Below are 16,023 nucleotides of genomic sequence, written 5' to 3' on the forward strand. Positions count from 1 at the left end.
CAATGGCAAAGGATTTTGAAAAAGAAAACTACTTGAATTTTTCCCCTCAAAACTGGATTCAGAGGCTATGCCTTCTCATGAACCTCACCTTGGGATATAGTACTAATCCTATGCCCCAGGCTCAGTTTTTGCCTTAAAGACTGCATTCTTTATATTTTACTATCTATTAGGGTAATAGTTATCAACTGGGACCCTACTGTGAAGGGAAAAAACCCCCAGCATAACTCTAACTGATAAATTATATTGACAAAAATTTCAAATATTATTATTTCAGGAGACACATTTCTAACATTGCCATCCTATGATAGAAAACTTCTGTGAGAAAATTCTTTCATCATTTTTAGGTAAATGACAACTATCCTGTAATGGAGGGTAAGAAGAATGATTGGAAGAGTGATTTAGATACAAGATGAAACCACACACAAGAATGATAAGCTGTATTTCCATTTGCCTTTCCAGAAGCATAACAAAGGAAATGCACCCCATTCTTTCTTACTGATTTCTGCCCAGCGGCACTTATCACTATTAAATACTTATTGAGTGGTTTTCTAGACTGGTCAGATTCTTTATTGGGAATCTGTCTTTCAGGATGTGGCGAACAGACATTGCAAAGCTTCAACTGGAATTATGTGGTATGACTCTTTCTTAATGTGTCTTATTTTCATAGGTCACACATGAAAATCAATTGAGTTATTTCACAGTCACACCACGCACATCAAGAAGTCCCTTGTTTCTTAATACTTCTTTGTATAATTCTTCACTCCAGCTGGACAGCTTTAGTCATTGTCTCCCAAACATACTAAGCTCATTTCTGTGTCATTGCCTTTGATCCAGTTTAGTTCCCAACACTTTTTGTGAAAATTTTCCCTACAATTTCTCCAGCTTAACATATTGCCTTTCTTAGGAATGCCAATAGAATTTATTTTCTATATACCTGGCACTTAAACTATGCTGCCTATTTATTTGTTTATATTTCTGGTCTCTGCAAATGGTTTTATCAAAAAATATAATAATGGATTAATGTTAAATCAGGTTGGCTTACCCTAACTCATTTTAAGGGCCTAAATTTTGGTGCTTTTTCAGGTTGGGTAAGCATCACTCTGAAATCCTGGATCCTTTTCTTTACCATTATTAAACTTTGTTGACTATTTCCTCGTGGGTCAGAGGCTGTGTTATCGCTGGATCCAGAGGCCAGCTCCACTATTCCTCTTACTTTGCACTTGGATAATCCTCCCTGATAACAAATTTTTCTTTTTCCCTGGTTCCTTTTGCCTTTTCTCTTTAAACTACTATGGAAATTCAGTGAGCCCAGAGCTTTTCATTTAAAGTATTACAATGTCTGACTGTCTGGTCTGGCCTTATCATAAAGTAATGGGAACCAAAAAGTCAAGCTTTGACAACTGATGATTTCTAAGAAACTAGGTCTAGGTTATTATGGGGCTCCCATTCAATTTAGTCATTGTTGTTACAGATTTAATAATGATCATGGTGGGGAAAAAAAGAGGTTGATATACTGGCAACACCATTACTATGGTGTTGACAGTTTTCAGATATATGAGTTAGTTTGTGTATGGCAGGTTGTTAAATTACTTCTCTCACTGGGCTTTAAAAATATAAGATTGTGGATTACTTTTATGATTTAAAAGAAATGTTATCCATTATTCTTAGCCTTTCTTAAACAGGAAGATATTGTTTCTACCTTTTGGAATAGAATTTTACATTGAAGGAGGAAGGAGTTCATATTTTACTTTCCTAATTTTGAATGAACATAAACTATTTGTGAAATCCTCTTATTTTTTCTCTACCCTTATCTCTGCTTCCCCTCCAGGTCCTGAAAATCCAGAAGCCTGTCTTTCAGTTTTATAGAATAGGCAATTCTCTAGGTGGTGTGGCTTGAGAGATCTTGGAAAAACTCCTCCTTCCTGGAACATGGCTCTCCATGAAATGTCCTGATGCCCCAAATCCTCACTGTATTGGGACGCAAGCATTGTGCACCCCTTTAGAGCCCTTCAGCTACCTTCCTTTGTCTCTTGCTTGGCTCCCCACCTACAGCAAATTGCCCCTCTTTTTGGACTTGGCTAGAACAGCATGTTTCCAGGGCATGCCTTCTGGCCTCTCACTCACCAAGAATCCAGAGATGGGGGAAGTTAGCACCCTGGAGGGGGGATTTTTTCCAATTACAAATGGGTGATGAAAGTGATTGGGGCAGGCAAGTTCCTCCTTCATTCTTTCTTCCGTGGACTACTTCAAGGCAAAGTTCCTTTTTGAACCCTTTCCGTAGCCCATGTATGAGTGAATACGTATCTGAGCACATTTCTGTGTCCCAATGTGACTCATCTTGGAGCTGCACCAGCATGATGGGTACACACATTACATTACCCTGTCTCTTTCTGTGCTCCCTTTCCTTTTTTCTCATTCTCATGGCCCAGGGCTTGTACCTCCCAAATAAAGGGCTAACCCCTTAATCTGTATCTCAGGCTCTGCTTTTGAGAAGATCCAGGTTGAAGCACTTGATTGTAGAATATTTCTTTTGAGTTAAGCAATTTTTCTTTTTGCAGGTATGCTTTGAAAGCAAATACATTTAAAAAGGGAAATACATTAAAGAGTGATGCTCTGTTTAGGGCAATGTTAAAGCAGGATGAGGATACTAGTCTATAGGAGGGCAAAAGACAAAAACAACAAAAGATAGAAAAGAAGTTAACAAGAAAAGATGGAGGAGAACACCAATGTCAAACTTCACCTATTTCACAGTTTTTGTCTCAGTCAACCACAACCCACAATCATGTTAAACACCATTTCCACCCTCTAATATTTTTTTTCAACTCCTTGTTAGACGTGATCTCCTTTTGGGCTTGGAAAATGCTCTGTGTATAGTATGCATACTCAAGATTCTGTTTTTCTTCCTGGCAAGGTAGATGCAATGGGAAAATTCCCCAGGTGCTTAGAGTTTTCACTTTGAATGTTGGTTTAAACCTTAAACACTTTATTTTTCTTTAATGAGGGATATGATTTATAATCCATTTGGTAGTACCAGCTAAGATCTGACTTTACCTGCTGTATTTGTATTGCTTAACCAACCCACTGAATCGGTAATCCCGTCTGACATAAACAGGACACTGAGTGACTGGTAGAATTTTACTGAGAATGTGAAGAACCATCCATGTGGAAGATGTCATATTTCTGTTAGTCAGTTGAGGCGCATTCATTTCAAATTTCTTTGAAAAACACTGGAGGGGCCAGCTTGGTGGTGTAAAGTGCCTGTGCTCTGCTTCGGCAGCCCGGGGTTCTCAGGTTTGGATACTAGGTACAGACCTATACACCACTCATCAAGCCACGCTGTGGCAGTGACCCACATACAAAATAGAGGAAGATTGGCACAGATGTTAGCTCAGGGACAATCTTCCTCACCAGTAAAAAAAACCACTAGAAAGAAACAGCATGTAGAAAGACCAACATACAGTTTTGCCTCACAAAATACATACATATAAGCACACTGTGAAATGTAGCATGTGGATGTATGGGTATTTATCCTTTGTAGTTTATTTCGTAAACATATTTTATACAAAAGTCAAATTATACCATAAATGTAGCAATTTGTCAATAGCCATTTATGAGATTGAGAATCTAATTTAAAAAATTGTTTTTTATTGAGGTAACATTGGTTTAGAATGTTAAATAAGTTTCAGGTGTACATCATTATATTTCAGTTTCTGTGTGGATTACATCATGTTCACCACCCAAAGAGTAACTATGATCGTCACCATACACATGTGCCCTTTTATTTCTTTTACCCTCCCCTGGATTAATTAGAATTCCTTTTTACTTTAGGCCTCTTATAGCTGCTATTTTATTGCGTGCCTATCCTGTGCCAGGCATTACCAAGGTTAATAATTCATAATCTATTTTTTCCCTTTCTTTAAGCACATAGCTAAATCTTTACCACACAAGTTACATATTATGGGTCTCAGTTTACAGACAGGGACCCTGAAGTTCAATGCTTGAGTAAATTAAGCATAATCACAAAACCTGTGATTAAAAGGTACACCTGGGATTCAAATCCAGTTCCATTTGACTCCAAACCTATCCTTTTCGCATTAATCTATATTGCTTTCCTCTAATGTAAATGCAATTTCAGGATTTGAGTGTGAAATATTCTTCTAGTTTCTGCTTATGTTCATCAGTTGATAAATTCCCCTTTGATTTACAATTGGATTTGCTAATGAGACTTGGAGTGTGATTCAAATCTGAAAATGAGGTTGATGTGATATCATAGGAAATCATTGAATTTAGTAGACCCAAGTGGAAGTTAAGATACCTAAGAAAATGTCCAAAATCATCAGACTATAGAGGAGTGGACATTTTGCAATAATATATTTCTTTTTCAAATACAAAATGCACTTGGCTCTAAAAGTGGAAAATTCATCTTAGAGATGAGGCAAATACAGCATCCATGACTGTTTAGGTTGGTCACATTTGATCTTTTTAAATAGTTGACCCAGCTGGTGTAAGACTTACCTCAGCATTAACAGTCACTTTGAGACAGCGGTCACGCTCCTTGCCAGGCTGTGTCTCTTTGAATACTTGCATTGTTCCCAGTGGCTTCACTCCCTGTGCTGGCTGACAGGAATAACACTTCTAATACGTCCTGCAATTTTCATTTGAGACTCTCAAAATGCCTGCAAGTATATGGAGCTTTGACTCACTGAAGTAGAATTGGGTTTCTTTTCCTTTTTTGTCTTTAATTTTACGAGAGGAGTTGGTATTTAAAAACTGGCCCCAGAAATAGGGACTCAATTTCCAGTCACTTAGCAAATGCAGCTAATCTAATATTATTCTGTTTTATTTTGCTTTTATTGCTTTAACGCATCTGAGAAATTCTGCAGACCAGATGAAGCAGGGAGGTATGGATAATAGGTTGAATGAAGAAAATAAGAAAACAAAAAGATTGTGAAATATTTGAATGATAGGTGAAAGCACAGTAACATTTAAGAGGGACAAGTAGAAAATCATTTTTTTTATGTGAAAAATAAAAATGAAAGAAAACAGAAGACCAACAACACAGAACAAACTCGTCAATGCACTGCAGTATAAGAGATTTACTAGCGTCATTTTAGTTTAAGCAGAGTAAAACCTCGCCATGTAATGGGACAGCCAGAAAGGGCTGATGTGCTATGGCACTGCGCTACCGGAAATGTGGTGCCCGCAATGTGGGAGTTGAGAGCCTTACTCTAGTCTGTCTTTGCCAGACCATGTGAAATGGCATTTTATTGTCATCTTGCGTTTAGAGGAAGATGACAAATCTTATGCGGGGTCTTGATGAGGTTAGGTCAAATACGGTTGAAGGAACCAGCATGCTCAGGCTGAAGAAGAGAAATCCTTTCAGGAAGACACGATAGTTGGCTTCAAATATATGAGAATCTGTCATGGAAAAGAGGGATTCGACTTATTCTAGGAGATCCTAATGAGCAGGGTAGAATTACAGGAAGGCAAAAACCAGTTCAACATAAGGAAGCATTCATAGAACTTTAGAAATAGGTGCTTAGTGGTTTTTTTTAATGAATGAATAACTGTGATGGAAAGAATGGATGAATGGTCTCACTGAAATGGGACGCCTTAGAGATTTAAACTTTAAACTGAGATTTTAAACTTGGGGTTCGCACACTCTCCCAGTGGATGATTTTAGGGGCGTTGAGAGTTGGTTGGTAGGAGATTTTAATACCTCTATGGTTCTTACTAATTTTGAAATTTAATATAGTTTGTGACACCTTTGAATGAAAATTTTATGTTTTCCATATCTAAGTACCATATTTTCTTTCGTTTTCTCTAAAATACAGTCCATCCATACTTTCTCTGATAAAGATAGTGATTATTTTAATAATGTATGTTCCTTTACAAATTCTTTTACTATGTAATTTCACTTGACTAGATTATGAGATAGGCAGCGAACCTATGATCCTAATTTTTCTTGAGGAGAAAGTTCAGGATAGTTTGTTAATTAGCTCAAGGTCACATGGAGAGTTAATGACTGAGTCTGGTGATCTTTCCATAAGATAATGATACTTTCCCTAAGAAATATTTTAAGAAGTCAAAATTCGAGCCTTTGAGGCTGTGCAATTGATTTAGATTAAAGGAATATGCTAAAAATGAAAGCAATATTTTGGATAAAAAATGTTAAAGCAGGTTGGAGAGAATTGCGATGGTTCTCAACCAGGGTAATTTCTCCCCTAAGGAAACATTTGGCAATGTCTGGAGACATCTTTGATTGTGACAACTGAGGAATAGGGGGAGGAAGGGAGGTGGGATGTCACTGGCATTTCGTGGGTAAAAGCCAGGGATTCTGTCAGTCATCCTACAATGCACAGCCTCCCACAACACAGAATTATCCAGCCCAAATGTCGACAGTGTGAAAGCTGAGAAACCCGTTAGATGTTTTCCGTTTATTTTAGACCAGAACTTGGATTTCCTTAAACAATGAGGTGAGATGTATATGATATAAAATAGTGAAATGAGATGTATAGAATATAAAATACCTTTAAGCTCTTAGTTTCCAAAGGGTTTTCATTCACTCAAAATAAAATTATATTTGCCAGAATTGCTAACTTTGACTGCAAAGGGCTGTACATTGCAATTGCTTAAGAGGCCCCTGCATTTTGGGCTAAACTTTCCAACTTCTTCTGTCCCTGTTGGTAATCCATCATTTGCCTCTCTCCTGTACCTTTGGCTTCTTCCTGTCAATTATCTTTCGCATTAAAAACAAAACCAAAAACAAAACAAATCTCTTTTTTTGTACATATTGACTAATCTTACCCCTTCCTTTCTCAGTTCAACATCTTTAAAGATGGACTTGACCTATTGAGTTTCTCTTCTCTTCTAATCAGCTAGTCAACATACATAGATTTTAAAAAATCAAATAGTACCAAAAGGCTCAAAACAACAAACGGCAGATCTTTGCACCATGTCTTCCTGCCTTTCCACCTCTGTAGAAGCGACATTTGACTCTTTCTTCTGTATTTACCTCTGTCTTGCTAAATAATTTGCTGGTAATGCTCTTTCCTGCCTTGTCAAGTTTGGACTTTACCTATTGAGTTTTCCTTCTCTTCTGATTCCAGTATAGTTACTATAGGAGGGATGCTCAAACCGTTTAAGATCTGACACAGCACAGATACTGAGTAATCACAATTGGTTTCCCCATAAGGTGTGTGTGGGCTAACTGCTGGTCCTGATTTTATGACAAATTTTTGTTAAATTATTAATGTTTACGTTATTATTACCATAAAAATATTATCCACTGCTGAAACAAATGATATACTGTGATTATGTTGTCTTGCTTGCACAATTTTTATTTTCCAGCGGTTATTAATTGATGCTTTAAAAAATCATTTATTCCTCATTAAAAGCTCATAATCTTCACCCTCTCTCTGAGTCTTTGCTGCTAGGCAGAGCTGATCCTCCATCCTGTGATACTCCTGTGTTCAGTTGTTGTGCTTATTACAATATACCTTAAAGATTTGTGCATCTATCTTCCTTACCAGGACATGAGCTCCTTGAGCTTAATGATAGTATCTGTTATCTTTGAACCTTTGGTGTCTTGCACTAGTGCTAAATATATAGTGCTTAATAAAAATTTGTTGAATTGTGGATGGAACAAGAGTGTCCTTTCTCTCTGAAGCAGCCTTCAGTATTGAGTAGATGGTTTAGTGAGCATTTCTCTGATTCTGAGTGACTTCATTACAGATCACAAACTCAAATGTCTGTCAGGGTCTAGGCAGTTAAAATAAATGAGTGCAGCACCCTGATGGGGTCTGTGGCATTTAACGGTGTCATCTGCTGCTTAGCTCCAGCCAGCTGTTGCCATGAAGGTGTTTCAGACCTATGGTGCCAGACCTTCTGCTTTTTCAGTGGAAGCAGAAAAATCTAGATTTCATATGAACTATCTTGACCCAGTTTTTTAAAACTATGCAGATCAAGAAAATGGTCCTTCAGGCTGGATTTAGTTCATGGCCACCAGCTTATGACCTGAAGATAGTTGGGTGGGAGTAGAAAGAACAGTGCACACTACTCCAGCCCCTGTGCTTGCTGTTTGGTTTGCCCAAGAATGCCTCTTCCCCAGGGGTCCTCTCCAGGGGCTCTCCCCAGTGGCATCCTTTTGCCAGGGGATGCGAGCATGTGGAGTGAGGCTTAGCAGAAGAGAGCCTGAGCAATGGCCCCAGGCTGCCAGAAGGTTCAGAGGGCCCAGGCAGGGTTTCAATGGAATCAAGACTCCCTCTGTTAGGCACAAGTGGAGCATGATGGGTTAAATTATGTGTGATAGTAAGAAGGAAGGCAAGTAGGCTGAAATTTTCATGCTACGTGCCAAGCCCTAGGCCTTTTCTTATGTTATGTAGTTTAAATTTTACAATAACCTCGAGAAGGGGATATTGTCATCCCCAGTTTGCAGGTGTTGAATCTCCATGAGATTTAAAGATTTTGTAAAATTCCCGTCATTAGAACAGGTTAACTCCAGAAGTAAGTCCTCCTGATTCTGCTCATGAAGAAAGCCCATGTGTAGGGTTTTAAAAATGAGTTAAATTTGTTTTATAATAATGAAGAAATTGATTGAAATTTTCCAGTAGAAATGGATATTGGAATTTTTTAATTTGAAGCTTGTTTTGTTTGTTTGTTTATCGATTGATTTATTCGTTCTTTCAGCATTTGTTGACTATCCATTGTGTTGTGTGTTGGATACCAGAATTACAAGGATGAGTAATACACAGTTTCTGTGCTTGACAAGCCCTAAATGATTGCTTGTTTCTGGTTTGTTCTAAGTGTGAAATGAGGAGGCCAGGTGTTGGATAAAAGATATGAAAAATCTAGAAATTTGGTGGTTAAATTGCATTTAAAAAAAAATCTGTCACTCCTTTTTGTCTTGTTGCAACAAACAAAATATGCTAGTAGAAAAATTAGAAAGTACAAATAAGGAAAATTACAGAAAAAGTCTCTAACAGTGTGAACAACTCTCTATCTACCTACCCACGTTTTTGACTGTTTATCTATATGGATATTTTTCACACTTTTATCACATACACATGTGGACAAACACAAGATTACACTACATTACTTTTCTATAGCCTGCTTCTCTTACTTAGGAATATATCGAAATGCTTGGAAATGCGTTTTTAGGGTTGAATAGCATTTTGTTCCATAAAAATAGTTCCATATATTTAATCAATTCTCTATTGTTAGATATTTAGGTAATTTCTAATTTTTATAGCCTATGTCATATAGAGAATTTTTGTAGCTAATTTTTTTCATGTATCTTGAAGTATTTCCTTACTACTAGAAAATTACTAGAGATGAAATTACTGAGTTTAAGCATTTGTATATTTTTTGAGTTTTTTGCTTTTAGCACATACAGTGCTAAATTGTCTTCTAGAAAAGTAGAACCAATTTACCCAATACTACTGGATTTGAGTTTTCATTTCTTTTCACTGTTTCCAATGCTAGTTGCCACCTCTTTTTTTTAAAAGAAAATAAAAATGTTTCCAATATAATAGATAGAAAAGAATCTCTGTTTTGAAAGACTTTTTGAAAACTCTTTTGGCCTTTGAACTTGCTAGATACTATTGTTCTCTGGTACAATACTATCGCTTTCTGTTATGGTTAATCGGTTGGCTGATTACCTGCCTTAGTAGCTTTGCAGGGATTTGAGGCTAGTGTGTTTCTGGATGCTCACGGATGCTTGTTGAACTGAATTGAACTGGAGAACATGCATAGTTTAGAAACCATTGACGAGATGTATAAATGTGGGTGAGTTATCTTATTCCTACTATTTACATAATACAAATAAGGAAAATTACAGAAAAAGTCTCTAACAGTGTGAACAACTCTCTATCTACTTACCCACGTTTTTGACTGTTTATCTATATGGATATTTTTCACACTTTTATCACATACACATGTGGACAAACACAAATTACTGAGTAATTTGATTGAGCATTGTTTACATGCCAGCCCTGTGTTAAGTGCTTTGCATGCTTACCTGGTTGAATCCTCACAACAATGCTCTGAAGAAGAGAGAATAATTATCTCCACTTTGCCACTGAAGACACTGAGAGGTTATGAAACTTGCCTAAGGCATGTGGCTGTAACATGGCAAAATAGGTCATGAATCAGGACCAGCCCTGGTCGTGAATTCAGGACTAGCTAACTCCTAAGCCACATTATCTCTCCTCCTCTGCCCTCCCCTCCCCTCCCATCTCCTCTCCAATTTATTATAGACACTTTCAAACATATATAAAAGTAGAGAGAACAGCATAGTAATTGTTGGTATACCCACCACCCAGCTTCAACAATTGTTAACATGAGGCCAATCTTGTTTCATCTATACCTTTCCCTCACTACTTTGTACCCTTCTTGCATTTTGGATTATTTTAAAGCAAGTCTCAGAAACATTAATTTCATTAATAAGTATTTAAATATATATTTCTAAGAGAAATGGGACTCTGTTTGTTACCCTAAACTACAATATCATTATCACACTTTAAACTACCTCTAGCATTTCCTTAATATTATCTAATGTCCGGTCAGTGTCAGATTTCCCTGATTATCTCCTAAATGATTTTTTACAGTTGGTTTGTTGGTCCTGAATCAGGACCCATGCAAGGGCTACACACTGTATTTTAAACTGTTTTAATCACAACACAGTGTTCCTCTCTTCCCCATGCATTTACCTGAGGCCTGTCCTTCTCAGAGACAGATACTTAGCTGGAGGAACCTGAAATTTTTAAATAATTCTCACGAATTGAATATCTTGTTCTCACCTCCTCAGAAGGAAGCACACTCAATAGTTAATACCTGAGAAACATTGGGTCTCTGTGAAATGGAGAAAGTACATTGCCACATGGGTTCTGTTGATGCAAATAATCTATAATCAATCTATAAATCAAAATTTGGAGTGAGTTTATTATAAGCCAGATCTGAGGACTATAGCCTGGGAGCTTCCTTCCCCCAAGAAAGGAAGCACACCCAATAAGTGGTGTGTACAGAGTGGTTATATACTGTCTTGGAACAAAGAGCATATATCACGTATGACAGGAATATCTCTTTCACTACTGTCACAAGATTCTTAGCTAGCACAGCAGGTCAGTGGTCACAAGATGAGTGTAGCAGATGGGTGGTCAGCAGGTGAGTGGTCACAAAGTGAGCACAGCAGGTCAATGATTAATCCTTAGTTTCTAGGAAGAGACTTTTGTCCTTAAGGAAATACTGATATGGGAGGAAGATGTATCCCTATCTTTAAGGGCATCATGCTCGTCCTTGGGACATTGTAAATGTTTAAAGCAGACATACAATGCATGCTCAACAGGCCATATCAGGACCTTTTGGAAAAACAAGGTCAGGCCAAATTAGTTTTAAACCAAATGGCTTCCTTATATACTCCAAAATATCCAATTTCTTTTCATTTATTCATCAGCTCATCATCCATTCTCCCTGGAAATCCATCAGTGTGTTCATCCGGTGGCTGAGAACTCCCTCTATTTTTCTGCTTGCATGATAAAGCTCCATTACCAGCTATGACCAAATCTCCTCACTTAAGGTGCATAGTTAGGTGTAAGTGATGTTGGCTTGAAAAGTCTGTCTTGAGCTCTGAGCTTGAAAAGTGAGACATGCTGGCCTGTGTACCTCTCACTCGCTGTGGGAGAATGACCTGGAAATGGACGCCACAGGCTTGTTATTTTCACGAATGGGACATGACTCCGATAGAGTATTTTGCGCGGAGCAAATTTTCAAGTTTTCATATTTATTTTGGTTTTGTTTTGAACTTGAAGGTCTAGTGATCCTCCACTGTGTTGTGGCAGATGGGAATTCAACCAGAAGTCCTGAAAATGATGGCCTTCTCTGTGGAGATCCCAGAGAAAACTGCGCAGGTAATGGTTAACAAGCGATGCGTTTGTATTTTATAAGCTTTATATTCAGTCACGAAAAGTTGATCTTTCTAGTTTTAATTTTCTGTTAATATAGTAATCATAAAACTAGGCAGTTCTTTGAGCACATATTAACGTACCAGGCAGTGTGCTAAGTGCTTTATATATAGTAATTCATTCACTCTTTACAAGAACCCTATGAGTTGGACAGTATTCTTTACTTTATTTCAAAGTGAAGCCTATAAAGAATATGTAACTTGCTAAAGGTCACACAGCTGGAATATGGCAAATCTGGGATTCACACTCAGGTATTTCTGATTCTAGTGCTTCCATTCTTAATCGTTATACTATTTTGTGTGTCGCAGATGTGTGCTCCAGAGTCTAGCATGGGATATTTTGGACTAGACTTATAGAAAGTTGACGTATTCTATTCAAATTAAAATTATTTTTTCTATTCTGTAACTTAAAAGAAGGGAAGAAGGAAATGAATTTTATGTGTTTTACCTGGGAGATGCTTGACTTAGTATTCTGAAAGTTATTAGTCTAAGGCAGGAGTGAGCCGTAGTAAGGGATCCGATAATAAGTATTTTAGGCTTTGTGGGCCATGTAGTCTTTGTTGCAACTGTTCAACTCGGCCATTGTGCTGTGAAAGCAGCCATAGACACTATGCAAATGAATGGCTTTGGATGTGTTCCGATAAAACTTTATTTAGAGAAATAGTCTGTGGGACAGATTTGGCCCTTGGGCCATAGTTTGCTGACCCCTGGTCTAAGGTTCTGTCTGTCCTTTATAGATTGTATGGTGTAGTCTTCTACACGGGTTATTTCTGATTTCAAAACAAAACAAAACACAGGCCAATTCCAAAAGTAGAGTGGGGTGGAGAAGACCTTCCAGTACTCCCTGGAAACTTCTCCAAGCTGGGAGCGTGATGACTTGGTGTTAAATGCTCTTTTCCTAGCACCCGGGAAGCTGTAACTGAGCCAGGAACATGCTGAGCAAGTTGTCCTGCTGTGAGTCATCCATTCCAGCCCAATCGTCCTCTTTCTTTCCTCGCACTAATGGGTGGTCTGGAGAGCACCCATAGGCTGTGGAATCCACTGGTGTCTTAGGTCATGCTTGTGTGGGTCCTGTCACTCAAGTAGGGAGAAGGACAAGGCCAACTTTATATGTTTGTGTGCTTTTCTTCAGTCTTGTTTCAAATGCCTTAAATGACAGACAGCATTTTCACATTTCCTTTTGGAGATTACTCCATAATTTGATGATTGACGGTGTTAAAAAATCTACCTCATCATCGTAAATATGTTTTCTAATTTTTTTATTGTAGTAAGAACACTTAACATGAGATCTACCCTTTTAACAAATTTTTAAGTGTGCTATACAGTACTGTTAACTATAAGCACAATATTGTACAGCAGATCTCTAGAAATTATTCACCTTTCATAACTTAGGTAAGTGGAACTTTATAGCCACTCAACAACAACTCTTTATTCCCCCTCCCCCCAGCCCCTGGCAACCACCATCCTATTCTCTGCTATTTAGCTACCTCATATAAGTGGAATCATGTAGTATTGGTCCTTCTGTGAATGGCTTATTTCACTTAGCATAATGTCCTCCATGTTCATCCCAACATTGTTGCATATTGCAGGATTTCCTTCTTTTTTAAGGCTGAGTAATATTTCGTTAACTGTACATATGACATTTTCTTTATCCATTCATCTGTTGATGGACACTTAGGTTGTTTCCACATCTTGGCTATTGAAAGTGATGCCACAATAAACATGGGAGTGCAACTATCTCCTTGAGATCCTGATTTCAATTCTTTTGGATAAATACCCAGAAGTGGGATGGCTGGATCATATGGTAGTGCTATTTTTAACTTCTTAAGGAAAATCCATATTATTTTTCATAGAGGCTGTAGGTTGACTTTTCAGGCTGTTAATTGTTTCTTTCCTGTGCAGAAGATTTTTAGTTTGTTTAAGGTCACACAGTAAGCAGAGTAGCCTGTCATGAATTTGGAGAGACTGGCTCTAGAACGTGTGTACTTAATGTTAAACTGCTAGAATCGTGTAGGAAGATCAGAATGCTGAATAAATGAGGGAAATTCTGAAAAATAATTGCTTGAAAGCCAAATAAGGACAATAGGTTCTTGAAAGAGGAATTACTGTGGAGCAGGAGCAGACTGTCTCTGTTAACTGCCTGGCTGACCTTGAGCAAGTCACTTAAGCTTTCAAAGACTCAGATTGTAACCTGTAAAATGGAGAAGTTAATCAAATGATCTTTAGGGGTCTTTCCTATTTCTAAATGATTTTATGATTTTATTTTCAAATAGCCCCAATCTCTAAGCATTCCACTTTTAGTTTGTTATTTTCTATCTTAAGTGAGGCATTTATTCATTCCACCAATGTTTATGAGCACCTACTATGCAGCAGGCCCTGTTCCATGGGCCAAGGTTGTGGCCATGAACAGAATGGTCAAAGATGAGGTCAGAGAGGGAATGGGTGACGTCATGTGGAGTCTTGCCGAGGATTACAAGGCCTTTCAACTTTTACTCTGAGTGAGTTTTAATCACTCTGGTGTCTGTGTGCAGACTAGATAGTCAGGGCAGAAGCAGGGAGACTAGTTAGATGTTGTTGCCATGGAGACTACCTCCAGCCTAGAGATGATGTTGGGCTTAGACTAAGGTAGTAGAGTTGAAGGGATTACTCTGCATGTGTTTTGTCTTTTTTGCTGAGGAAGATTAGCCCTGAGCTAACATCTGTGTCAGTCCTCCTCTATTTTATATGTGGGTCACCCCCACAGCATGGCTGACGAGTAGTATAGGTCCATGCCTGAGATCTGAACCTGTGAACCTGTGCTACCGAAGTGGAGTGCACTAAACTTAACCACTAAGCCATGGCACTGGCCCCTCTGCATATATTTTGAATGCAACCAATAGGATTTTCTGATGAATTGGATGTAGAGTACAAGAGAAAGAAGTCAAGATGACTCCAAGATTTTTGGCTTGAATAACAGAAAGAAATGTAGATACCATTTATCTATGATGAGGAAAGACCGATTTGAGAGGGAAAATCGGTGTTCCATTTTGGAAGTGTTAAATTGAAATTCCAGTTAGACCTCAAAGTGGAGATGTTAGTGGGACAGTGGCATTGAAGGAAGAGATCTGGGATGGAAGCATAAATTTGGAAGTTGTTACCATAAAGGTGTTTAAAGCCAAGAAACACCCAAGGAGGGAGTGGAGAGAGGAGAAAGGATGAGAAAGCATTGAGTCCCAATGCACTGCAAACTTAAGAGGATGAAGGAGATGAGGATGAACCAGCAAAGGAGAATGAGTAAAGGAGGCATCATATGCATAAGAATTCCATAGCACACACTCTTGAAAAACAAAAGGAAGTACAGGTTTTCTTTCTGTCTGTCCATTTTTCTTTGCCCCACAGCCATGAATAATTTTAAATAGGTACAGATACTCTCACACCTCAGCACTGGATTTTTTTTTCTTCCTTTAAAGGGATAGAATGAAAAACGGCAGCTCTAAGTGCAGGCCCACTCCTGTAAGCTCAGAAATGGTTGGCACAGCCCTCCTGGATAGAAGACGTGCTGATCGGACCTGGCTGGCCTCCTGTATCAGCACATCCTAGGAGCAGAGGAGAGTTCACAATTGCATCTGTGAAATTTATTTTTCTTTTCCTGGAGCTACAGACCCTTTCACATAGCTATAGGAAATGGCATTGAATGTGAGACAAATGGGAATCCTCAATTACAATGAATATTCAAATTTTGTACTTTTTCAAGGACAATGTGAATTTGCATTCCCTGTCTCAGGGAGATAGTTGACAAGATAAGAAGGAAAATTAGCTTAAAAAATGTAAAACTTTTGGGCCAGCCCCGGTGGCCTAGTGGTTAAGTTCAGTGAGCTCCACTTTGGCAGCCCAGGTTCAGTTCCCAGGTGTGTACCTACACCGCTCATCTGTCAGTGGCCATGCTGTGACAGTGGCTCACATACAAAAAGAGGAAGATTGGTAACATATGTTAGCTCAGGGTGAATCTTCCTCAGCAAAAAAAAAATGTACATATGTATAAAACTTTCTTCTTCTCTTCTTGGCTTAAAAAGTTTGTAAAATGA

At 38.2% G+C, this 16,023-nt stretch overlaps 1 protein-coding gene across 1 annotated transcript in view; it reads left to right on the top strand.

The window, feature by feature from the left end:
• BTC (betacellulin) overlaps positions 1-16,023 on the top strand; it is a 43,958-nt gene that overhangs the window by 12,957 nt on the left and 14,978 nt on the right. Inside the window, exon 2 of the mRNA XM_014865120.3 lies at positions 11,808-11,906. Coding sequence (XP_014720606.1) covers positions 11,808-11,906 — 99 coding nt within the window. The remainder of the gene's footprint in view (positions 1-11,807; positions 11,907-16,023) is intronic.

The sequence above is a fragment of the Equus asinus genome, chromosome 3 (assembly GCF_041296235.1).
Source record: "Equus asinus isolate D_3611 breed Donkey chromosome 3, EquAss-T2T_v2, whole genome shotgun sequence".
NCBI classification, from domain to species: Eukaryota; Metazoa; Chordata; class Mammalia; order Perissodactyla; family Equidae; genus Equus; species Equus asinus.